This window comes from Bos taurus, chromosome 4 (genome assembly GCF_002263795.3).
Source record: "Bos taurus isolate L1 Dominette 01449 registration number 42190680 breed Hereford chromosome 4, ARS-UCD2.0, whole genome shotgun sequence".
Taxonomy (NCBI): Eukaryota; Metazoa; Chordata; class Mammalia; order Artiodactyla; family Bovidae; genus Bos; species Bos taurus.
Window position 1 is genome coordinate 48,617,388 of NC_037331.1, and position 25,591 is coordinate 48,642,978.

Here is a 25,591-nt window from a genome sequence, read left to right on the forward strand (position 1 = left end):
GTTGTACATTACATCTCTAGAACTTATAACTGAAAGTTGGCACATTTTGACTGCCTTCCTCTAATTCCCCCTCCCCCAACTCTGCTCTCTTTCTACGAGTGTGTTTTTGAAGTGTAATTGACTTATAGCACTATACTAGTTCCTTTAACACAACATAGTGATGTGATGTTTTAAACATTTCAAACTGATCACCACAGTAAGTCTTATTACCATGTCACCATACAAAGATAACACATAATTATTGACTGTATCCCCCACACTGTACATTTCATACCTGTGGCTTATTTATTTTGCAACTGAAAATTTACACTTCCTTTTTTTAAGTTTCTTCTAGGCTTCTCATTATTATTATTATTGTTGTTATAATGCAGGATGCAGGATCTAGTTCCCCAACCAGGGATCTGACCTATGCCCCTTGCAGTGGAAGGGCTGAGTCTTAACCACTAGACCACCTGGGAAGTCTGGAAATTTGTACTTCTTAATCTCCTCACCTGTTTCTTTCTTCTCCTTATCTTCCCCCTCACCAACCCTCACCCCTGGCGAACACTTGTTTTTCTCTATATATATAACTTTGTATCTTGTTATGTTTGTTCATTTGTTTGCTTTTTTTATTGCACATAAAAGTGAAATAGTACAGTATTGGTCTTTCTCTGTCTGACTTATCTCACTTAGCCTACCTTCTAGGTCCAGCCATGTTGTAACAAATGGCAAGATCTCATTCTTTTTTATAGCTGAGTAATAATAATATTCTTGCCTGGGAAATCCCATGAACAGAGGAACCTGGCAGACTACAGTTCATGGTACCACAAAGAGTCAGACACAACTTAGCAACTAAACAACAACAACAAATATTCCGTTGTGTGTGTGTGTGTGTGTGTGTGTCACATTTTTTTTACCCATTTATCTGTTGATGGGTAATTAGGTTGTTTCCATATCTTGGCTGTTGTAACTATCGCTATAGTGAGGTACATGTATCTTATGTTCTCTAATTGGTGTTTTAGTTTTCTTCAGATCAGATCAGATCAGTCACTCAGTCGTGTCCGACTCTTTGCGACCCCATGAATCACAGCACACCAGGCCTCCCTGTCCATCACCGACTCCCGGAGTTCACTGAGACTCACATCCATCAAGTCAGTGATGCCATCCAGCCATCTCATCCTCTGTCGTCCCCTTCTCCTCCTGCCCCCAATCCCTCCCAGCATCAGAGTCTTTTCCAATGAGTTAACTCTTCCCATGAGGTGGCCAAAGTACTGGAGTTTCAGCTTCAGCATCATTCCTTCCAAAGAAATCCCAGGGCTGATCTCCTTCAGAATGGACTGGTTGGATCTCCTTGCAGTCCAAGGGACTCTCAAGAGTCTTCTCCAACACCACAGTTCAAAAGCATCAATTCTTCGGCACTCAGCCTTCTTTACAGTCCAACTCTCACATCCATACATGACCACAGGAAAAACCATAGCCTTGACTAGACGAACCTTTGTTGGCAAAGTAATGTCTCTGCTTTTGAATATGCTATCTAGGTTGGTCATAACTTTCCTTCCAAGGAGTAAGCGTCTTTTAATTTCATGGCTGCAATCACCATCTGCAGTGATTTTGGAGCCCCGAAAAATAAAGTCTGACACTGTTTCCCCATATATTTCCCATGAAGTGGTGGGACCGGATGCCATGATCTTCGTTTTCTGAATGTTGAGCTTTAAGCCAACTTTTTCACTCTCCACTTTCACTTTCATCAAGAGGCTTTTGAGTTCCTCTTCACTTTCTGCCAGAAGGGTGGTGTCATCTGCATATCTGAGGTTATTGAGATTTCTCCAGGCAATCCTGATTCCAGCTTGTGCTTCTTCCAGTCCAGCGTTTCTCATGATGTACTCTGCATAGAAGTTAAATAAACAGGGTGACAATATACAGCCTTGACGTACTCCTTTTCCTATTTGGAACCAGTCTGTTGTTCCATGTCCAGTTCTAACTGTTGCTTCCTGACCTGCATACAAATTTCTCAAGAGGCAGATCAGGTGGTCTGGTATTCCCATCTCTTTCAGAATTTTCCACAGTTTATTTTGATCCACACAGTCAAAGGCTTTGGCATAGTCAATAAAATAGAAATAGATGTTTTTCTGGAACTCTCTTGCTTTTTCCATGATCCAGCAGATGTTGGCAATTTGATCTCTGGTCCCTCTGCCTTTTCTAAAACCAGCTTGAACATCAGGAAGTTCACGGTTCACATATTGCTGAAGCCTGGCTTGGAGAATTTTGAGCATTACTTTACTAGCGTGTGAGATGAGTGCAATTGTGCATTAGTTTGAGCATTCTTTGGCATTGCCTTTCTTTGGGATTGGAATGAAAACTGACCTTTTCCAGTCCTGTGGCCACTGCTGAGTTTTCCAAATTTGCTGGCATATTGAGTGCAGCACTTTCACAGCATCATCTTTCAGGATTTGGAATAGCTCAACTGGAATTCTATCACCTCCACTAGCTTTGTTCGTAGTGATGCTTTCTAAGGCCCACTTGACTTCACATCCCAGGATGTCTGGCTCTAGGTGAATAATCACACCATCGTGATTATCTGGGTCATGAAGATCTTTTTTGTACAGTTCTTCTGTGTATTCTTGCCATCTCTTCTTAATATCTTCTGCTTCTGTTAGGTCCATACCATTTCTGTCCTTTATTGAGCTCATCTTTGCATGAAATGTTCCTTTGGTATCTCTGATTTTCTTGAAGAGATCCCTAGTCTTTCCCATTCTGTTGTTTTCCTCTATTTCTTTGCATTGATCGCTGAAGAAGGCTTTCTTATCTCTTCTTGGTAATCTTTGGAACACTGCATTCAGATGTTTATATCTCTCCTTTTCTCCTTTGCTTTTCGCTTCTCTTCTTTTCACAGCTATTTGTAAGGCCCCCCAGACAGCCGTTTTGCTTTTTTGCATTTCTTTTCTGTCGGAATGGTCTTGATCCCTGTCTCCTGTACAATGTCACGAACCTCATTCCATAGTTCATCAGGCACTCTATCAGATCTAGGCCCTTAAATCTATTTCTCACTTCCACTGTATAATCATAAGGGATTTAATGTAGGTCATACCTGAATACTTTCTTCAATTTAAGTCTGAATTTGGCAATAAGGAGTTCATGGTCTGAGCCACAGTCAGCTCCTGGTCTTGTTTTTGCTGACTGTATAGAGCTTCTCCATCTTTGGCTGCGAAGAATATAATCAATCTGATTTCGGTGTTGACCATCTGGTGATGTCCATGTATAGAGTCTTCTCTTGTGTTGTTGGAAGAGGGTGTTTGTTATGACCAGTGCATTTTCTTGGCAAAACTCTATTAGTCTTTGCTCTGCTTCATTCCATATTCCAAGGCCAAATTTGCCTGTTACTCCAGGTGTTTCTTGACTTCCTACTTTTGCATTCCAGTCCCCTATAATGAAAAGGACATCTTTTTGGGGTGTTAGTTCTAAAAGGTCTTGTAGGTCTTCATAGAACCGTTCAACTTCAGCTTCTTCAGCATTTCTGGTTGGGGCATAAGCTTGGGTTACTGTGATATTAAATAGTTTGCCTTGGAAACGAACAAATCATTCTGTCGTTTTTGAGATTGCATCCAAGTACTGCATTTCGGACTCTTTTGTTGACCATGATGGCCACTCCATTTCCTCTGAGGGATTCCTGCCCACAGTAGTAGATATAATGGTCATCTGAGTTAAATTCACCCATTCCAGTCCATTTCAGTTCGCTGATTCCTAGAATGTCGGCATTCACTCTTGCCATCTCTTGTTTGACCACTTGCAATTTGCCTTGATTCATGGACCTGACATTCCAGGTTCCCATGCAATATTGCTCTTTACTTGTTTCTATCACCAGTCACATCCACAGCTGGGTACTGCTTTTGCTTTGGCTCCATCAGAGGAGTGCTATTGCTGGAGATAAAGCAAATTTTAAACGTTACTCAAAGTCTATACAAATAGAACAGAAACTGAGTATAAAGGCCCATTCTGTGTACCTAAGTATTGGCAGCATATAACGGGGACCTTAGATTTGAATCAGGAAATGGAATCTTCTAATCCTATTTAAACTTCAAGTTTATTAACTAGTTATTTTATTCACCTCTCAACTAGTTTACTCAACTCTGTTCCTGGATAAAGGCTTCCATTTCACCATGGCTTACCTTAAAAAGAAATAACATTCTAGCATTTCCTTTTACAGACCAGTTTCTCTACCCTTAGCATGTTTGAGTTTTTAAAAAAAAAATCATCATCCTCTAAAGCCAGTAATACACAAGTCATAACTAACATGGGGACCAGAGAGTAAAAATAGTTGAAGTGCTTTACAAGAGAAATTGAAGATCAAGATAAGAGAAAATTATAGAAAAATTAATACTCTGTATATCAGTAACCCTGTGTTTCTGCCTCTTGAGTCTTAAACAAGAATAAGACAGATTTAAAACTGTGGGGTTTCTAGTTTCTTGCAAAGGAACTATTTGAGCCATCTATCTAGCTAAAAATAAATTCTCGAAGTCCAAACTAAGCATATCTTACAGTTGCAAATTCTTGTGGGTGTAAACTCAGCTATCTTTAACTTGCACTTATATCAAAGCCGCCATCTTATTTTTAATTTTGCAATGCTTTTTAAAAAATTGGTAGGTTTAGTCGTATTATGTTTTTTGCTTTATAACCTTTTAACAAATGTTTTTATGCTTCTTATCTGGAAATTTCTGCTTCTTTAATATCTCCTTCTTTTCCTTTGAAGCAAAGTGCATATTTTAAAAAAATAGCATAGATTATTTGATGGATATGGCAATAGACTATATGTTATTAACAATACATCATTTATTTAAATCAAATATATGACCCATCCCTTTAGTCAGCTTTTAACTCTTAGGTTGGTTTTTTAATTTTTAAATAAAGGGTGTATTGCCATTTACTGTATATTATCTCTACATGCAGTTAGTATTATTATCAAACAAGAAGAAGGAGACTTTCTTGCTGTGGACTATTTCCTAGAACAAATATGTCATAGTGATATATTCTCCCACTTGGTTCCCTGTCACATTCCCATTCAGTTGTAATGTTTTCCATTTTGTGAGCTTATCTATTTCCAGGCCCTTTTCATGTAAAATAAACTCTATAATTGTTATACAGTGACCAGTAGCTCCAGGGAAAATAGTAACTGAAGACAGAAACTCAAGGATGACTTTCATAGCATTGACAACGTGTGCTGTGCTTAGTTGCTCAGTCATGTTCGACTCTTTGTGGCCCCATGGACTCTGGCTCACCAGGCTCCTCTGTCCATGGGGATTCTCCGAGCAAGAATACTAGAATGGTGCCCTTCTCCAGGGGATTTTCCCAATCCAGGGATCAAACCCAGGTCTCCCACAATGCAGGCAGATTCTTTACCATCTGAGCCACCAGGGAAGCCCCAAAATACTGGAGTGAGTAGCCTATCCCTTCTCCAGGGGAACTTCCTGACCCAGGAATCAAAGTGGGGTCCCCTACATTGCAGGTGGATTCTTTACCAGCTTAACTACCCGGGAAGCCAGCAAGCGTAAGTGATACTACCTGAAGAAAAGCTTTCATTAGCTCTACAAAGGGGCATTACAGCAAGAGAAAATATTCTTTTCCCTGGAGAGCTTATAGCCTTGATGAATGGATCCAACATATATACATGAAGTGACTACAAATTATTCCTTCCTCTGTGTAACATATGAGTTAGTTTACAAAAAAAAAAAAAAACTAGAATAGAGAATTCTAGATGCATACCAAATAATGGAATGTTCAGATGATTAAAATATAATCAAGCATAATTCTCTGAATATGTTGATAGACATATTGATTGAATCAGTTTGTTTCAGGTTTATGTGTAATTGCCGAGTGCAGTACAGAAATTAAACTGGACAACTCTAAAGACACTTTCGAAATGGATGGAAAGCATTCAGCCAAGAAAATGAGCTGAAAAAGGAAGAAAACCTTTCCTTCCTAAAGCGAAATCTCATTGCAGCATCCTGTATCTATATAATATTTGTTCTTTCTATAAGCAAAATAGATAAATGGGGAACTTCTTAGGCAGTTTCTTAAAATTTCAAGTGTAATTTGAGTCCTCTCCTCTCATGTTCTGATACTTTATTTTATAGTTCTTTTGAATAAATTGATAATCTAAGAGAATCTGATAAGACTTAAAAGTGTGTTTTAGCATAGGTATCAGCAAACTGGCCCATGGGTCAACTCCAGCTTGCTGCCTTGATTTTTAGAAATTAAATTTTATTGGAACAAAGCCCTGCTCATTCATTTACATGTTTTCTGGGCTGTGGAGTTAAGCAAACTAGGCAGACGCTGCATGGCCTAGAAAGCTAAAAATGTTTGCAATCTGGCCCTTACTGACTCCTGTTAAAGGTCTTTAAATAAAGAATACCTTTTTTAGTATAAATGAGATGCTATTGAAGAGATTGATTTCTGCCTTAATATTATTATAAAATTTGCTGTACACCTAAGTACTTGTTAAATGAATGTTGATTAGATAATTTAAGGAATTATGTATGCTTATATATAGTAAAACTAGTTCTTTTTTTATAGTCAGAGTCAATCGATTCTTTCAGTTCTGCATACATGATGATTTGTAAATTAGAGATTTCGCGTGTTGCTTCTGCTTTCACATGAAATTGCTTTATAAAACATACTCTCGAAGCAGTATATATAAGCTATACCTACACAGTGCTTTGGAGAAGGCAATGGCACCCCATTCCAGTACTCTTGCCTGGAAAATCCCATGGACGGAGGAGCCTGGTAGGCTGCAGTCCATGCTAAGGGTCAGACATAACTGAGCAACTTCACTTTCACTTTTCACTTTCATGCACTGGAGAAGGAAATGGCAACCCACTCCAGTGTTCTTCCCTGGAAAATCCCGGGGACGGGGGAGCCTGGTGGGCTGCCGTCTATGGGGTTGCACAGACTCGGACACAACTTAAGTGACTTGGCAGCAGCACACAGTGCTTTGCCTAAAACGTACACCCTGATTTTCAAGTGCAAAACCAGCATATTTATATAATTTGTAATTATTCTTTGCTAAGCAACAGAGACAAAATTTTCTTAAATATATTACTTAGCAACCTAACTTAAGATTCATGAAAGAAGTCTTTATGCATTTATTGTTTCTTTTGCCAACAGCATAACATAGGTCTGATTTTATTTATTATAAAACCTGCTCATTGGTTCCTTGGTCCAGAGTCCCAGTAATCGTTATAAGTATCATCATGCCTTACATTCATGTCTTTTCTAAAACCCAAAAGCACTTCACCCACAAACCTCATTCATGTTCATAGTCCCCCAGAGGATAGTGGCAGGCACCGCATACCTAACAATAGGTAGAAAAATAGCTAACGATACCTAACACACACAAAATCATTCATTTCCCCTCTCTGCATATAAAAAATAGAGCTATTTTGGGTTTTATTCATTAATGTTTACTCTTTAGTATAATTATTTTTGCCCCTTTGTTTCCATTCCAAAAAATATCTTACTCCTTCTCATGCGAAGCAAGCAGTCTTCTAAAGCATGTCACTCTTGTTAGTTTGGCATCTTCACTTTGCCACTAGAGTGTCAACACCATCAATTTGATTTGGCATCTTCAGTGTTTAAAACTCTGTATTAGTTCCTGTTGCCTTTATAATAGCACTTCAGGAAGGCACACGTGGTCTTCTGTGATCTGCCCCCAGCATTATCTGCAGTTTTGCCAGTCCCACCCTTGTCCAGTCTTAATTTTAGGGAGACCTGGCGTGCTGCAGTTCATGGGGTCGCAAAGGTTGGACGCGACTGAGCGACTGAACTGAACTGAACTGAATTGAACTCTATTAAGTATGGGAGCATGTAGTTGTCCTAACAGTGGTGTTTCATCATTTTTCTCCTTTGACCCTTCGGACTGCAGGTCTGTCTGCCTCTATTGCCCTCATCCTTCAGCTTCCCTGTCACCACCTCTAAGAAGCCTCCCTGAAACTCCCTCCTTTCAAGCTGGGTTGAATGGCCTCCTTCTGGACCTCCATAGTTCTGTGTGGATGTGTATTTAGTAGTGTACTCCGTAGAAATTATTTTTCATTTTTTATGTTTCTTACTAGATTGTAAGTGCTGGGAAGGCAGCAGCTGCTGCTGCTGCTAAGTCACTTCAGTCGTGTCCGACTCTGTGTGACCCCATAGGTGGCAGCCCACAAGGCTCCGCTGTCCCTGGGATTCTCCAGGCAAGAACACTGGAGTGGGTTGCCATTTCCTTCTCCAATGCATGAAAATGAAAAGTGAAAGTGAAATGTCTCAGTTGTGTCCGACTCTTAGCAACCCCATGGACTGAAGCCTGCCAGGTTCCTCCGTCCATGGGATTTTCCAAGCAAGAGTACTGGAGTGGGGTGCCGTTGCCTTCTCTGGGAAGGCAGGGCCACATCTAAATCAACTTTTTGTCCCTAGCACACACACAGTATTCCAGGCCTGGTAGCTAACAGATACTAACAAATCTCACCCCCAAATACTGATGCTCTCTCTTCCCTCCTTATCCAATTTAGATTTCAAGGTTCATCATAATTAGGCTCTTGCAAACTACTTACCTCCTTTTTCCTCCAATCTCCCCTCCCCCCACCACCCCCATCATCTATTTCCCTTGTGTCTCTCAAGGTCTGAGCCTTGGTGATAGTCTACTTATCCATCTACTTTGTACCTGCACACAAGCATCTCAAGATGGCTGAAAGAACTAACTTTTTGTTTTAAATATACAGTCACTGCATTCAGATGGTCCCTAAACACCGTTACAGTCCTATTGCACTTATCTAAATTCTTCACTTTTTCACTCTCCAGAACTGTTTTAGATCTTTTCATCTCACTTCTAAATCCATCCTACTTCATTGAACTCAGAATTAAAAGAAAGTCATCTTCTTACCACCAAAACTACCATCCTTCCCCAACTGGACTCAAACTCTGAATGTTGTTGGGTTACAAGTTTTAGTCCCTCTTCTACTGCTGTGACTCTCAACCCAGTTATCCTTCTCAAGCGCTCTTGTTTTCTGCAATTACTTCCTCACTTCCTATCACCCTACAGGCATCCTCTGACACCTCCTATCCCAAAAGATAAAAGTAAAAACCTCTTTTGTCTCATATTCCTTCACTTACTGCCCCATTTCTCTGTTCTGCTTCACGGCAGACTTTTTTTTCCTTTTAACTTTTTATTCAGACATGATAAATTCAAATCACAGAAGAGACACAGAAATACTACCAAGAAAAGCCCTGTAGCCCTCCCTCAGTTACCCAAATGATAACATCTTACATTGGCCCTCTCCTTTTCTCTCTCTTCATATTTTCCTTATTATTTTTACAGTTTCCAAGTGGTGATTTTCTAATTTCCTTATTCCTTCTCTGTTTAGTAAATGCCATTCTGTTGTTAAAGGAGGAGCTTTTTCATTTTTCCCACAGTTATTTATTGATTTGCCTATTTAATATATTCAGTAGATTTTATTTTGTAGTTCAGATTGTCTCAGATTTGGCCAATGGGAGTCTTTTCAAGCTGGATTCCCTATCATTTTGTCATGCCCCCATTCTGTAAGCATTTCCATTCTGGTATAACTTTGGTATTCCTAGGTTATCTTGTACTTTTCCTCCTCCATCCTTTGAATCAACCATTTCATTAGTGAGCCTTAAAGTGAAGAGTGGTATGTAGAAAGTAAGATCTGGACCCTCAGTGTGCTACTGGGGTGTTATTGCTATTTATAGCCTAAGATTAAGAAGTAGGGGGTTATACCCTATCTCCTTGAGGACAGAGTATCCGAATAAATGATTGATGCTCTTCTGCGGGGCACTGTTGTGGGGTTTTTAGGCATAGGAGTGAGCAGTCTCTTTGACATCACTGTGGACAGTGAACTAGAGTAGCCAAGAAACAAGGTGAGGAATCCATTTCAGTAGAGATGAAGAGAGTGGTAATAGTGACTGAGTAAAGTGGATAGAATGGATTTATTTATATTTATTTATATCAGAAAAACTCATGGATATCCACTTTGTACTTCAGATTATAATTTAATACTACTTGTTTTGTTGTTCAGGTCATTTTTTTCAGCTTTAGTCATTGGGAACTCCTTCAGTTGACTCCTGTATCTCCTTGATGTATCCTCCTCATCATGGATTTTTTTTTTTTTTTTTTTGCTTTATCTTTTTCTTAAGTACATCATTCTAACTCTACAAGATACTCCAGGCTTGTATATATCTTGTATATATCTTGCCCCATTACTAAAATAAGTATTTTCTGGTTTTGTTTTTTTCTTAACTCAATTCTGTGATAGTATTTGCTTTTGGTTTTTAATTCTAAATTAGCATGAGATATTTGTAACAACTATATTTTTATCAAAATATCATGAGTGGTCCTTTTGCTTTGTGAATTTCCAGCTAGCCTGAATTTTTTTTCATTAAAGATATAATTGGGTTTAGTTGAAACCAGGATTCCTATCAAGTGATTAAAATGGTCCTCCATTGTTTACCTGACATTTATTGTATTTCAAAACTGAACTGATTCCACACAAGTGGATTTTTCATATGCTTAAAGCTTAGACTTTTCATTTGTCTGCTCTTTAATTCCTTCAAGGAACATATTTTAAATACCCAACAAACGCTAGGCACAGTGCTGGGTGCTCAGAATAGAAAGATAAGAAACACCTTCATTTTTTTTTCTTTTAGTTTTTAAAAACATGTTTGGCTACCCTGGTCTTTGTTGCTGCACTCGGGCTTTCTCTAGTTGTGGCAAGCAGGGCTGCTCTCTTGTTGTGGAATGTGGTCTCTAGGGTGCAGGGGTTCAGTAGTGGCACATGAGCTCAGTAGTTGCAGCGCACAGGCTTATTAGTTGCTCTGTGGCACGTGGAATCTTCCTGGGGCCAGGGATCGAAGCCATATACCCTACATTGGCAGGCAGATTCTTAACCACTGGACCACCAGGGAAGTCCAACTTTGTTTCTTGAGTAGTCAGCAGTCTGCTGGGGACATAGTTTGTTGTTGTTGTTGAGTTGCTAAGTCGTGTCCAACTCTTTGCAACTCCATGAACTGTAGCCCGCCAGGCTCCTCAGTTTATGGGATTCTCCAGGCAAGAATACTGGAATGGGTTGTCATTTCCTTCTCCAGGGGGTTCTTCCTGACCCAGGGATCAAACCCACATCTCCAGCATTGCAGGCAGATTCTTTACCACTGAGCCACCAGGGAAGCCCAGGGATATAGTTACATTTCAGCGTAAGTGATAAAATTAAGCTCAAGGTGAAATAGAAACCAACAGAAGAGATCAAGAATAATTTCTTGACATTTTAAAGGATAAATATTAATTAGCCAGATGAAGTAGGAGAGAATGAGTCAGGCAAGGAGGTTAAAGGAGATGAGCAAGGATGTTTTAAGAAAATGAGCAGCATGTAACTGAAAGAGTAGTACTTTCTGAAATACTACAAGGAACTCACTGTGACTGGACTGTAAAATAAGATGGAGGCGGTGATACAAGTTGAAAAGTAGGTCTCAGATCCATCATAAAGGGTCTCGTGAGCCATGTTTACATGTTACATCTGAGGGGCACTGTTGTGGGGTTTTTAGGCATAGGAGCGAGCAGTCTCTTTGACATCACTGTGGACAATGAACTAGAGTAGCCAAGAAACAAGGTGAGGAATCCATTTCAGTAGAGAAAAAGAGAGTGGTAATAGTGACTGAGCGAAGTGGATAGAATGGAGAGAGATAAAGAAAGTAGAACCAACACACCTTATCAACATATGGGTGTGCGGTTAAAAGAAAGTAGGTAATGTTTGAAGTAAAAAATAAAACAGACCTTACCTACATGTACCTGACAAGATAGTCACATACAAAAACAAGCATAATATAATTAAAACCACAACTTACATCCCTTACTTAACAGATGTTTGTGTGTCCTTTCCAAGAATTTTGAAATTATTACTGTAGATTAATGGTCCAGTGATGATCCCTGTAAAGGAACAGTACATATAAGGATTAAGTATACTGAATAGTCTGGTATGTCACTCTCGAGTTCTCAAAAATAGAACCAAGTGGACTGAAAAAAAATCAAAAGCAGATGTATGAACACTTTTCAAATTAGTTTTCCTCTAGTGCAGTCCTTCGGAGAAGGCAATGGCACCCCACTCCAGTACTTTTGCCTAGAAAATCCCATGGACGGAGGAGCCTGGTGGGCTGCAGTCCAGGGGGTCGCTAGAGTCGGACACACTGAGCGACTTCACTTTCACTTTTCACTTTCATGCATTGGAGAAGGAAATGGCAACCCACTCCAGTGTTCTTGCCTGGAGAATCGCAGGGATGGGGAGCCTGGTGGGCTGGCGTCTGTAGGGTCACACAGAGTCGGACACGACTGAGGCGACTTAGCAGTAGCAGTAGCGGTATACCTCGTATACCACAGCCAACTTGAGCTCCCTTGCCAATGGGTCTAAAAATGTTTTTTTATGTTCCTGGCAGAGTTTAGTTGATACTGTCTGTTATCTCAGATATAAATCATAATGATACATTTACACAGCGCATCGGTCTCACCAACTTCCCACTGTGCAAATAGCTCAATAAATGTAAGTTTGGCATTTGGAAAACCACAGATGTTTTTGGCCTGCTTACATGTCGTTTTACACAAACATTTTGGCTTACTACATGTCACTGTAATATTAATTAGAGTTTTCTTTATATTAATGATTTGTGCCTCTAAAAGTTCCCAGTGAGCATAACTGAACCTGTCCAGTAATCTCATGAAATATCTCAATATTTCCATACCACTACTGGAAAGTGATAGCTCAGTTTGGCAGATGGGAAAATTGAAATAGTGACTTAGATGTATCACCTCAAGCCTCCTTGTCTGATGTCTTCCTTATATATGCTGTTTCCAAAATAACATGGTTTGAAATAAAACAAGAAGCATATTCAAATGTCAGATAACAACTTTATGTAATTGCTTAGTCATAAAGGCAGTTCCAGAAGGAGGTAGAAGACAACCAAAACAGAATATTGTAGTTTTTATAAAATGAGAGGTAAAGAAAGGACTGGGAAACAGTCCAGAAGACTCTTAGACAGTAACAGCCTCTCCTAATTGGAGTAAATCAGTAAGCTAGTAATCATTAGGTTTAGTAATATCCACTGAAATACAAAATAAAATAAGAAACACAGTTCATGCCTTGACTTGATAAGTGCTAGAAAAACAGGATTTGCCTGCAGTTGTTTTGTTATATCTTTGTACTTTCTTCATAATCAGAAGAAACTTCTGGATAGGCTGTACACATGGTTTCTAGCTTTTCTGACAGATTCGTAGGGTCACCTGATTCATTCTTTGTCCTAACAATTCATAAGAAAATAGTATCTTTTAATAAGAAAGTTGTAATAGTATTTTTTAATGAGTTGATATATGATTTATTAAATCTCCTAATTAATTTATTCATGTCAGAAATTTAAATATAAGTTATTTTTAACATTAAGAACTGTTCAAACAAGCTCCTGATCAACATTTTTAAAACCACTATTACAGACTACTCAGATATTACTAAGTTGTAGAATCTTCTTTGCTTTTTATATACCCAAGTCAAGACTCTTAAACATTTTTAGTAAGGAAGGTCCTGAAGATGACACCATGCTCTGTTTTTTCGAGTATCTTCTGCTGCTGCTGCTGCTAAGTCGCTTCAGTTGTGTCCGACTCTGTGCGACCCCATAGATGGCAGCCCACCAGGCTCCTCCAATCCTGGGATTCTCCAGGCAAGAACACTGGAGTGGGTCGCTATTTCCTTCTCCAATGCATGAAAGTGAAAAGTGAAAGTGAAGTCACTCAGTTGTGTCTGACTCTTAGCGACCCCATGGACTGCAGCCCACCAGGCTCCTCCGTCCCTGGGATTCTCCAGGCAAGAACACTGGAGTGGGTTGCTATTTCCTTCTCCAATGCATGAAAGTGAAAAGTGAAAGTGAAGTCGATCAGTTGTGTCTGACTCTTAGCGACCCCATGGACTGCAGCCCACCAGGCTCCTCCATCCCTGGGATTCTCCAGGCAAGAACACTGGAGTGGGTTGCTATTTCCTTCTCCAGTGCATGAAAGTGAAAAGTGAAAGTGAAATCACTCAGTTGCGTCCAACTCTTAGCCATCCCACGGACTGCAGCCCACCAGGCGCCTCCGTCCATGGGATTTTCCAGGCAAGAGCACTGGAGTGGGCTGCCATTGCCTTCTCCACGAGTGTCTTCTAGGAAATGCCTTATGCCCAAGTTGAAAACTAACGCATTATGTTTATGTTGTGGCTATGGGTCCTTACGAAATCTAACTACCAGAAATCTCTCTTCCACATCCAACCCATGCCTTTCTTTACTAAGTGACACATTAAAGTTGTCAAATTCAGTTTTTAATACCTAATTTAGATTTATGGATCTATAGAAGTAATGTGAGGAAATTATAAAGCTATGCTGTCTAATATCACCAGCCATTAGTTATGTATGGCTATTTAAATCAGAATTTAATTTAAATTTAATTTAAAACCCAGTTCTTCTGTTGCGCTGGCCATATTTAAAGTGTTGCGCAGGGAACTCAGCCCAGTGCTCTGTGATGACCTAGAGAAGTAGGATGGAGGGAGTAAGAGAGAGGCTCACGAGGGAAGGAGTATACGTATACATATAACCAATTCATACAATGTTGTACAGCAGAAAGTAACACAATATTGTGAAGCAATTGTATTCCAATTACAAAAATTTTTAAAATAAAGTGCTCGACAGCCATATAAAGCTAGTGGCTTCCATATTGGACAGCACAGATGTAAAACAATGCAGAGTTTAATTAGACAAAATAGTCAAGAAAGTATTGATACAAAAGGTACTTCAGTTGATAGTGACTTACACATTTATATATAAAAATGCCCATATGATGGCTTCTCAGGAGGGAAGACAATCAAACTGTTTATAAAGAGAACCTAAAATTTAATTTCATTTTGCAAAAAAAGTGACTTAAGTTTTATAAATCCCACTTTCTTTCCTCAAATCCTACCCTCAAAGATTTACAAATGTAGAACTTCTGAAGCCTGCATGTGCAGAATTGTATGTAGAGCTAGTTCAGGATTCCCAGAATTTCTCCAGTCCATCTTACACAACTCTTCCCTTCTGCACATTTGCTCACTGGCTTCTACACAAAGTGTTGACTTGGCATGTTGAAGTAATGTCTTTAAACACCACTTATATACCCCATATTTTTCTACTTTGTATAAGAAAGTGATCATTCTTAAGGAAATAGAGTCGCCCATCTCTTAGTAAAAATGATAAAATATTTTTCCCACCCTCAAGTTTTTTCAAAAGCAGACCCTTCTGATAAGTTGAATTCAGTAATGCTTGAGTCCAGGCTGAACCTGGGAAAGGTTAGGGTAAATCTGGAACATCTTGTGCCAGAAACTGTTGGGGGCATAGTCAAAGGACATAAATGCCAGCCTGAAAGGGGTTCCCCCTGGCCAGACCTGGGGGAAATGAAGTATATTCATGAGTTATAAATCATTTTTAAAAATAGGAATCTATTTTTAGTTCATACTGATGGTGGATGGATGGATATGAAAGAAAGGAAGACTCTTCTTTATACTACAGTGCTGACTGATAAATTTGGATTGAATGGTGACGTTGGAAAATCACTATTTTGCAATCATCATAACAAAGATTGATTTTGGGAAAGAATGATCTGTAGATGCTGAATATAAGCTTGACATTTTGACAAGAAACAGGATGTTTTGTTGTTCAGTCACTCAGTCATGTCCCAACCCCATGGACTACAGCACACCAGGCTTCCCTGTCCTTCACTATCTTCTGGAGTTCTCAAACTTGTTTCCATTGAGTCTATGATGCCATCCAACCATTTCATCCTCTGTCGCCCCCTTCTTCTGCCCTCAATCTTTCTCAGCATCAGAGTCTTGCAGTGAGTCGGCTCTTTGCGTCAGTTGGCCAGAGTATTAGAGCTTCAGCATCAGTCCTTCCAATGAATGTTCAGGGTTGATTTCCTTTAGGATTGACTAGTTTGATCTCCTTGCTGTCCAGGGGACTCTCAAGAGTCTTCTCCAGCACCACAGTTCAAAAGCATCAATTTTTCAGCACTCAGTCTTCTTTATGGTCCAACTCTCACATCCATACATGACTGTTGGAAAAACCATAGCTTTGACTATACAGACCTTTATCAGGAAAGTGATGTCTCTGCTTTTTAATACACTGTCTAAGTTTGTCACAGCTTTTCTTCCAAGGAGCAAGCAGTTTTTAATTTCATGGCTGCATTCACCGATTGGAGTGATTTTGGAGCCCACGAAAATAAAGTTTGTCACTGTTTCCGTTTTTTTCCCCGTCTATTTGTCATGAAGTGATGGGACCAGATGCCATGATCTTAGTTTTTTGAATGTTGAGTTTTAAGCCAGCTTTTTCACTCCTCTTTCACCTCCATCAAGAGGCTCTTATGTTCCTCTTCGCTTTCTGCCATAAGGTGGTGTCATTACATAGTCTTAAGTGTCTCACCACTTCTTAGTTACAGGAGGAAAATAACTATAAAAATGGAAAAAACAGAGGCAGATGGGCCTCTGGATGTTATAACCTTGAGATACATTCAGCATCAACATACATTCAACATTATGTCATATTTGCATGTAAGAGGGAGATATAATCTGAATTTAATCAGAGAACATCAGGCAAAATCAAAATGGAAAACATTCTATTAAAAAGAGGGGGCTGTGTTCTTAAAAATATCAGTGTCATTGAAGAGTAGGGAGAAGAAGGCAAGGGGGAAAGCTAATGAATTATCCCAGATTAGTGGAAATTAAAGAGATATGACATCTTAATGCTAATCTTCAATATAGGACTAGATATCTGGACTAGAACTGAAAAAAATGATAAAAAGGACGTAAGTGGTTCAGTTGCGAAGATTGGAAATGGATGGTAGATCAGATAAAAAGTATTATATTGATGTTAAATTTCCTAAATTTGGTAACTATACTATGAATATCTTTGTTCTTAGGAAATACACAGTGATCTCCTAAGGGGAAAGGGGCATGAAGTCTGTAATTTGATCTCAGATGGTTCAAGAAAATAATTGTGCTTGTACAGAGAGAATACAATATCAAATAAAGGCTACAAAGGAGTTCTCTTTGCAACTTTCCCATAAATTTGAAATAATTTCAAATTCAAGATTTTTTAATTCTATTCAATGTTCTCTAGCCCTTTCTAAGGCACAAAATGACGTGATGATAATGAAGATGCAATCAGAGAGACTTTCAAAAGAGTACGACCGGCTCCTGAGAGAACACTCAGAACTTCAGGTGGGTGACATCCACTTTATGAGCCTCAGCTTTTAAAAAATAATTACTTAAGTAAATTATTTGGGCTGTTCACCTTCCCAAGTCAAGGTGTTCTTAATTCTGACTTTGCTAAATGATTAAGCCAATTTTTACTTGGAGGCTTAAGAGTGGGACATCAATATGCAAGATAATCATGACATAAAGATTTACAGCATGCTAACTTACAGTTGCGGTGATGTTTTAAGCAAAAGAATTGAGCAACATTGAAAAAAAGGCTGGTCCTGAAATAATTTAGTTTTGACATTTGGAATGTTTGCCATATGCATGTCTAAATACAACCAAAAATCGAAGACCTACATCACACTACTCTTCTGTCCTGCTGTTTTAAACATCTTAAGACAAACCCAAAAGCATTCAAATATATGTTTTTCCTCCAGAGTTGAGTTGAAAGATGGAAATAGAGAAAACCATTTTGTCATTGAAGTTACAAAGTTGGGGCCATGATTTTCTTTCTCTTCCCCTTCAGTTCAGCAAGAGCCAGTTCCCTACATTCACCCATGGAATGGGCTTGTCTTCCTTCCCTCTTGGGCTGCCAGGTCATAACCTGAATTGATTTGCCAGCCCACTGGGAAGACCCACCCATTCCAGAGGCAATCCTGGCTTTCCTAGTTCCTCCCAAAATGGACTGTCTCTGCTCTTCTGCTTTCAGGTTGGGCTTTTCCTTAGAATTTGGTAGTGTTTGTGGCCTTCAATCGATGCTTTTTAGCAATTACAGCTTTACAGTTATTTCACTGTACAAGAAACCTTAGTCCCAAGACTCATTTCCCTGCTTGTCAGTGGTCATTGTATCTTCAAGGCCTAGCAACGTGCCTGGTACAAGACAAGCAAGCACTCTACTCATAGGCCTTGGAGTCGGACAACTGGAATAACTTAACTCTCATGCTAGCTTTGTGATCCCAAGCAGTTTATGTCACGCTTCTGGGGCTAACTTCTCTTCATCTGTAGAATCAGAACAATAATAGCACCTGGCTCACCAGCTTCTTGGGAGGATTGAAGAAAATGTGTAGGCCACTTAGCATTGTACCTGGCCAGCAAACACCCAAGGAATGAGAGCTTTTACCATAATTAGCACCATTATTGAAATTTTACTGAAATAATGAATTACTCTTTTCCAGGCACTCTGGCCTTGATTAGAGCCAGTTAAGAGAAGGTCCAAAGCACATTGGCAATCTGTTATTCCCAGCCAAGTTGCATGTTTAACTAACCTACTTTGACAATAGGACAACCAGAGACAGATAGATACCTTATGTGCTCCAGACCCAGGACACCCAAAGCTCAGTTCACAGGGTCTGGAGAAACCAGTTAGATTTTCAGCAAGACCACCCTTTACCCATCTCTAAAACAGAGGTCCTGAAATTGTTGGCTTCATCATGGCCTAATGAGATGAGAATTATTCCTTTGCATCCTTCAAGATCCTCCATGGAAAGTGGAGAAACACTTTAGAAGCCTCTCGCCTAGAAAAAGAACTTTTTCACCTTCCCATGTGTGAGGTCAGAGTATAGGCAATAAGGATGAGTACCTTACACCAGTGGATTCTGCCTAGGTGTCAGAAACACTTAGATCCCTAGATGGAGAAGCAGCAGGAAGACTCCATTGCTGAATTTCCCACTGTGGCGGCAGCCAATGATTCTCTTAATCCCTAAAAAGTATATGTTACTAAGAGACACTCAATGCAAAAAAGCTTTCCCCCAAAATTTCAGATTACAGCTTATACGTTCTTGATAAAAGTGTTCACAAAGCTTTTATGAGAAATCCCCTCCCAAGAAAGTGACTGTTAAATCTGTGTCTTTGAAAAAATGACCTCATCCCAAATATGCCAAGTACCAGGCTGAGAGTTGGGCATTGATGCACTTAGGCCTTACATCCAGGTTTTGCTGAGAGTTGGGTGTTAATGCATTTAGGCCTTATATCCAGGTTTTTTAAATGTTTAATAGATAGTACTTACTAAGGATGTGCCCTGGACCGAGCACTTAGTTGGTGGCTTCATATATGTTATCCTTGTACTTTCTGTCTTAGCTTGTCAATTAAAATATATATTATGTAAATAAGGAAAATGAGACCCGTAGATGTTAAATAATGTACCCAAAGGCACTAACTGAAAAGTGATAGCATTCACAACTGGATTCAAAGTCAAGAAATCACCATCATTAACTGTTAGGCTCTTTCACCTGCTGGTCATTGGACTATCAGTTCTGGAATCTGTTCTCTGGCTTCTGGGCAGATTCAGCCAAAGGGAGGCATGGGTAAAAGACTAAAGGCAGGAAAAGGGGAAAGCCAGGAACTTCACCTGCTCTCTCAGCTTTGGGCAGCATCTGCCACAGCAGCCTCATCTCTTTCCACAGTCCCAGTTCCCACTGGGGGCTTCCACCTGGTGTCCCTCATTCCTAGGATCTGTAATACTGTCTCCTCCATTGCCCTTCAACCCAAAGAGTGGTTTTCTCCTGTTGCTAATTGCTAAGTTGCCTTGCCATCCTGTTTCAGTTCTACTCTCTTACCACCTATAAAACCAATTCCCTGTAACAAATATCTATTTGAAGAAAAAAAACTCTTAGCCCCATGGTTAAACAATTCTGTAAACCTCAGGTGAATCATTTAACATTCATGCACCTTGGCTTCTTTAATGCTTAGATGAGGATTTTAATATCTCATGAGCATTAAATCAAATCCTGAGCAAGAAAGCCCTTCAAATATCTTTAAACAAGATAAACTCTTTACAACTGTTCAGTTTAGTTCACTCACGCAGTCATGCCCAGCTCTTGTGACCCTATAGACTGCAACACGCCAGGCTTCCCTGTCCATCACCAACTCCCAGAGCTTACTCAAACTCATGGCCATCACGTCAGTGATGCCATCCAATCTCATCCTATGTCATCCCCTTTTTCTCCCACCTTCAGTCTTTCCCAGCATCAGAGTCTTTTCAAATGAGTTAGTTCTTTGCATCAGGTGGCCAAAGTATTGGAGTTTCAGCTTTAGCATCAGCCCTTCTAATGAATACTCAGGACTGATGTCCTTTAAAATGGACTGGTTGAATCTCCTTGCAGTCCAAGGGACTCTCAAGAGTCTTCTCCAACACCACAGTTCAAAAGCATCAATTCTTCGGCTCTCAGCTTTCTTTATACTCCAGTTCTCACATCCGTACATGACTACTAGAAAAGCCAAAGCTTTGACTAGATGAACCTTTGTCAGCAAAGTAATGTCTCTGCTTTTTAATATGCTGTCTAGGTTGGTCATAGCTTTTCTTCCAAGGAGCAAATGTCTTTTAATTTCATGGCTGAAGTCAGCATCTGCAGTGATCTTGGAGCCCAAAAAATAAAGTGTGTCATTGTTTCCCCATCTATTTGCCATGAAGTGATGGGACCAGATGCCACGATCTGAGTTTTCTGAATGTTGAGGTTCAAGCCAACTCTTTCACTCTCCTCTTTCACTTTCATCAAGAGGCTCTTAGTTCTTCGCCTTCTGCCACAAGGGTGGTGTCATCTGCGTATCTGAGGTTATTGATGTTTCTCCCAGCAGTCTTGATTACAGCTTGAGCTTCATCCAGTCCAGCATTTCTCATGATGTACTCTGCATAGAAGTTAAATAAGCAGGGTGACGATATACAGCCTTGACGTACTCCTTTCCCAATTTGGAACCAGTCTGTTGTTCCATGTCCAGTTCTAACTGTTGCTTCCTGACCTGCATACAGATTTCTCAAGAGGCAGGTCAGGTGGTCTGGTATTCCCATCTCTTGAAGAATTTTCCACAGTTTGTTGTGATCCATGCAGTCAAAGGCTGTGGCGTAGTCAATAAAGCAGAAGTAGGTGTTTTTCTGGAACTTTTTTGCTTTTTGATGATCCAACGAATGTTAGCAATTTGATCTCTGATTCCTCTGCCTTTTCTAAATCCAGGTTGAACATCTGGAAGTTCACGGTTCACATACTGTTGAAGCCCGGCTTGGAGAATTTTGAGCATTACTTTGCTGGCGTGTGAAATGAGTGCAACTATGCGGTGGTTTGAACATTCTTTGGCATTGCCTTTGTTGGGATTGGAATGGAAACTGACCTTTTCCAGTCCTGTAGCCACAGCTGCATTTTCCAAATTTGCTGGCATATTGAGTGCAGCACTTTCACAGCATCATCTTTCAGGATATGAAATAGCTCAACTGGAATTGCATCACCTCCACTAGCTTTGTTTGTAGTGATGCTTTAAGGCCCACTTGACTTTGTGTTCCATTATGTCTGGCTCTAGGTGGGTGATCACACCATTGTGGTTATCTGGGTCATGAAGATCTTTTTTGTATAGTTCTTCTGTGTATTCTTGCTACCTCTTCTTAATATCTTCTGCTTCTGTTAGGTCAATACCATTTCTGTCCTTTATGGTGCCCATCTTTGCATGACATGTTCCCTTGGTATCTCTAATTTTCTTGAAGAGATCTCTAGTCTTTCCCATTCTATTGTTTTCCTCTGTTTCTTTGCACTGATCACTGAGGAAGATTTTCTTATGTCTCCTTGCTATTCTTTGGAACTCTGCATTCAGATGGGTATATCTTTCCTTTTCTCCTTCACCTTTCACATCTCTTCTTTTCTCAGCTATTTGTAAGGCCGCCTCAGACAACTGTTTTTCATTTCGCATTTCTTTTTCTTGGGGATGGTTTTGATCACAGCCTCTGAGCTATGAACCTCCGTCCATAGTTCTTCAGGAACTGTCTTATCAGATCTAATCCCATGATTCTATTTGTCACTTCTACTAAATAATCATAAGGGATTTGATTGAGGTCATACCTAAATGGTCTAGTGGTTTTCCCTACTTTCTTCAATTTCAGTCTGAATTTGGCAATAAGAAGTTCGTGATCTGAGCCACAGTCAGCTCCCAGTCTTGTTTTTGCTGATTATAGAGCTTCTCCATCTTTGGCTGCAAAGAGTATAATCAATCTGACTTCAGTGTTGACCATCTGGTGATGTCCATGTGTAGAGTCTTCTCTTGTGTTGTTGGAAGAGGGTGTTTGCTATGACCAATGCGTTCTCTTGGCAAAATTCTGTTTGACCTTGACCTGCTTCATTTTGTACTCCAAGGCCAAATTTGCCTGTTACTCCAGTCAGTGAAGTGACTTAGCAGCAGCCAGGTATCTCTTAACTTCCTACTTTTGCATTCCAGTCCCCTATAATGAAAAGGACATCCTTTTTTGGTATTAGTTCTAGAAGGTCTTGTAGGTCTTCATAGAACCGTTCAACTTCAGCTTCTTCAGTATTACTGGTCGGGGCATAGACTTGGATTACTGTGATATTGAATGGTTTGCCTTGGGTGCAAACAGATCATTCTGTCCTTTTTGAGATTGCATCCAAGTACTGCATTTCAGACTCTTTTGTTGACTGTGCTGGCTTTTGGAATGAACAAACTAAAATGGATTGGTTGGGTGAATTTAACTCAGATGACCGTTACGTCTACTACTGTAGGAAAGTTATTTCTTAATTGGACACATTTTTTCCCCATTCACCTATACTTAACCCCTCATTATCCAATATGAGAGCCTGAATTCTGAGATTTAGGTGTCATTATATAAGAACCATTTTCTTAAAAGTCACTCTTACACTTTGATATTCACTTTCTGAACCTACTTGAGAAGCAAAAGATTGCTCTAGACCAGCCACAGTAAAAAGCTGTGCCAAATTGTCCTTTATGAATTTTACTTCTGTTGTCAGACCAACCTCAATAATTGAATTACATCATAAAGTTCATTGGGAAACAACTTTTAAGTTTTATATACTTGATTTATTTTTAATAAAATATCTTAAAGGACTGTTAAAATATTAATAATGAGAGAGGGGAAAACTGGTTTCTCTATTGTAAACAAATCCCACTTTACATCTTTTAAATCCCTTTGAATTTCCCCATCCAATCCTCTCCCTGTTATGGTGGTAGTGGTGGTTTAGTCGCTAAGACGTGACCAACTCTTGCGATCCCATGGACTGTAGCCTGCCAGGTTCCTCTGTCCATGGGATTTCCCAGGCAAGAATACTGGAATGGGTTGCCATTTCGGATCTGCCCAACCCAGGGATTGAACCCATGTCTCCTGCATTGGAGGTGGATTCTTTACCACTGAGCTATCCCTGTTACAGGCACTAAATTAAAAAAAAAAAATAGAAATCAGTCCCTTGGAAATATGTATTAATAGTCTTTGCCATTCCTTGTTTGCCCTGACACTCTTCTGGAAAAGAAAACAGAACATACTCAAGGTCATTGGCAGCACAGAGCCGTCAGCACTAGCCACTTTAAAAATTTCATTTGGCAAATCATCCTTCGCTTAAGGGAATTGTCAGAGTAGCGGCTCCATTAAAGCTGTGTTTTTTTCTAAAGTAAGATACGTGTAAAAACACAAAGGAAACCTTGTTATTCAGATCCCTCCTCTAATGCTGTCTTCTGACTTGTCCTGAGGTTAATGTTGCTGAAGTTGTTTTGAAAGCGTGAATGCTCAGTCCAGAAGAGAGCGTGATGGTTTCCCCGGTGCAGCAGGAACCACACAACTCTGTTGTTTGTGGTATTTTTTTCCCAGTGCAGAAAATGATCTCTTATGGTTAATGTCTATCCCATTTTCCTGCAGTTTAAATGCTGTATTATAGTCATCTTATGATCAGGAAAGGGTATAAGCCAGTATAAGCCAGAACTGAGAAGCCAGTTCTGTTGGCTAATATCAGAAGAACAAAAAAAAAGGCCACCCACTTGGGTTTTTCCGTTCCCTTCATTCTTTCTTTGCCAGAACCGTTTTGATATTCGTCTTCTGAACCCACTTGAGAAGCTAAAGATTGCTCTAGACCAGCCACAGTAAAAAGCTGTACCAAATTATCCGTCATGAATTTTACTTCTGATGTCAGACCAACTTCAATAATTGAATTACATCATAAAGTTTCTTAGGGGAAACTTAACTTTTCAGTTTTATATACTTTAAATAAAATAAATCATGACATAAAGAACTGTTAAAATATTAAGGAAACAGGTGGAAGAGGGGAAACTGGTTTCTCTATTGTAAACAAATGCCACTTTATATCTTTTAAACCTCTTTGGATTTCCCCATCTGATCCCCTCCCTGTTATAGGCACTAAATAAATATTGGAAAACAGTACCTTCAAAACATGTATTCTTTGCCTTTCCTTGTTTGCCCTGACTATCTTCTAGAAAAAAAAAAGCACAGAGCATATTCAGGTTGACAGCACAGACTTGTCAGCACTAGCCACTTTTAAAGTTGCATTTTGGAAAATCACCCTTCGCTTAAGGGACTCGTCAGGGTAGCAGCTCCATTAAAGCTATGATTTTTGTCAAAAGTGGTAAGATGTATGTGAACACATAAGAGCAATACCTTGTTATTCAGGTGCCTCCTCTAATGCTGTCCTCTGACTCAGTTGCTTTGAGTTAATGTTACTGAAGTTGCCCTGATGAAAGCAAGAATGCTCAGCCCAAAAGAGAGCTTGATAGCTTCTCTGTTGCAGCAATAACCACACAACTCCATTGTTTGTTTTATTTTTTCTCAATAAAATGATCTCTCATGGTTAATTTCTATCCCATTTTCCTCCAGTTTTAAATGATGTATTATAGTCGTCTTATGATCAGCAAAGAGTATAATTTGAGAAGCCAGTTCTATTGGCAAATATCAGAAGAACAACAACAAAAAAAGCCACCCGTATGGATTTTTTTGTTTCTTTCATTCTTTCTTTGCCAAAAATCTTAATTAGGTTTGCAAGAGGGGGAATTTTAGAAATTTTGTTTTCCTTGTATAACCTGTGAAATGAAAGCAAAATAGATTAAAGCAAGGGAAAAGATTAACTTAACAAGAGTGTTGTTTCTTTTCCTTTTAAACACTTTTTCAAGTAAAACTACACATTTTGTAGTTTATTAAAATATGAGACTTTGTATTTTCATTTGATTATCCTTGTAATTAATAACTATACATAGAAAAGAGAATGCTTTTATTTTTTAAATTTAATTGGGGGTTAGTTACTTTACAGTATTGTGGTTTTTGCCATACATTGACATGAATCAGCCATGGGTGTACGTGTGTCCCCCATCCTGAACCCCCCTCCCACCTCCCTCCCGATCCCATCCCTCTGGGTTGTCCCAGTGCACCAGCTTTGAGTGCCCTGCTTCATGCATGGAACTTGGACTGGTCATCTATTTCACATATGGTAAAATACATCCAATGCTATTCTTTGAAATCATCCCACCCTCACCTTCTCCCACAGAGTCCAAAAGTCTGTTCTTTACATCTGTGTCTCTTCTGCTGTCTTGCATATAAGGTCATCATTACTATC

General features: G+C 39.5%; 1 protein-coding gene across 6 annotated transcripts in view; it reads left to right on the top strand.

Moving 5' to 3' along the window:
• BCAP29 (B cell receptor associated protein 29) overlaps window positions 1-25,591 on the top strand; it is a 52,563-nt gene that overhangs the window by 25,857 nt on the left and 1,115 nt on the right. For 3 of the 6 annotated variants that reach the window (XM_059885520.1, XM_059885518.1, XM_059885519.1), the window contains exons 7-8: window positions 17,173-17,273; window positions 21,200-24,417. In XM_059885520.1, the coding sequence (XP_059741503.1) occupies window positions 17,173-17,273; window positions 21,200-21,259 (161 nt within the window). In that variant the 3' untranslated portion in view covers window positions 21,260-24,417. 6 annotated transcript variants of the gene reach the window in all.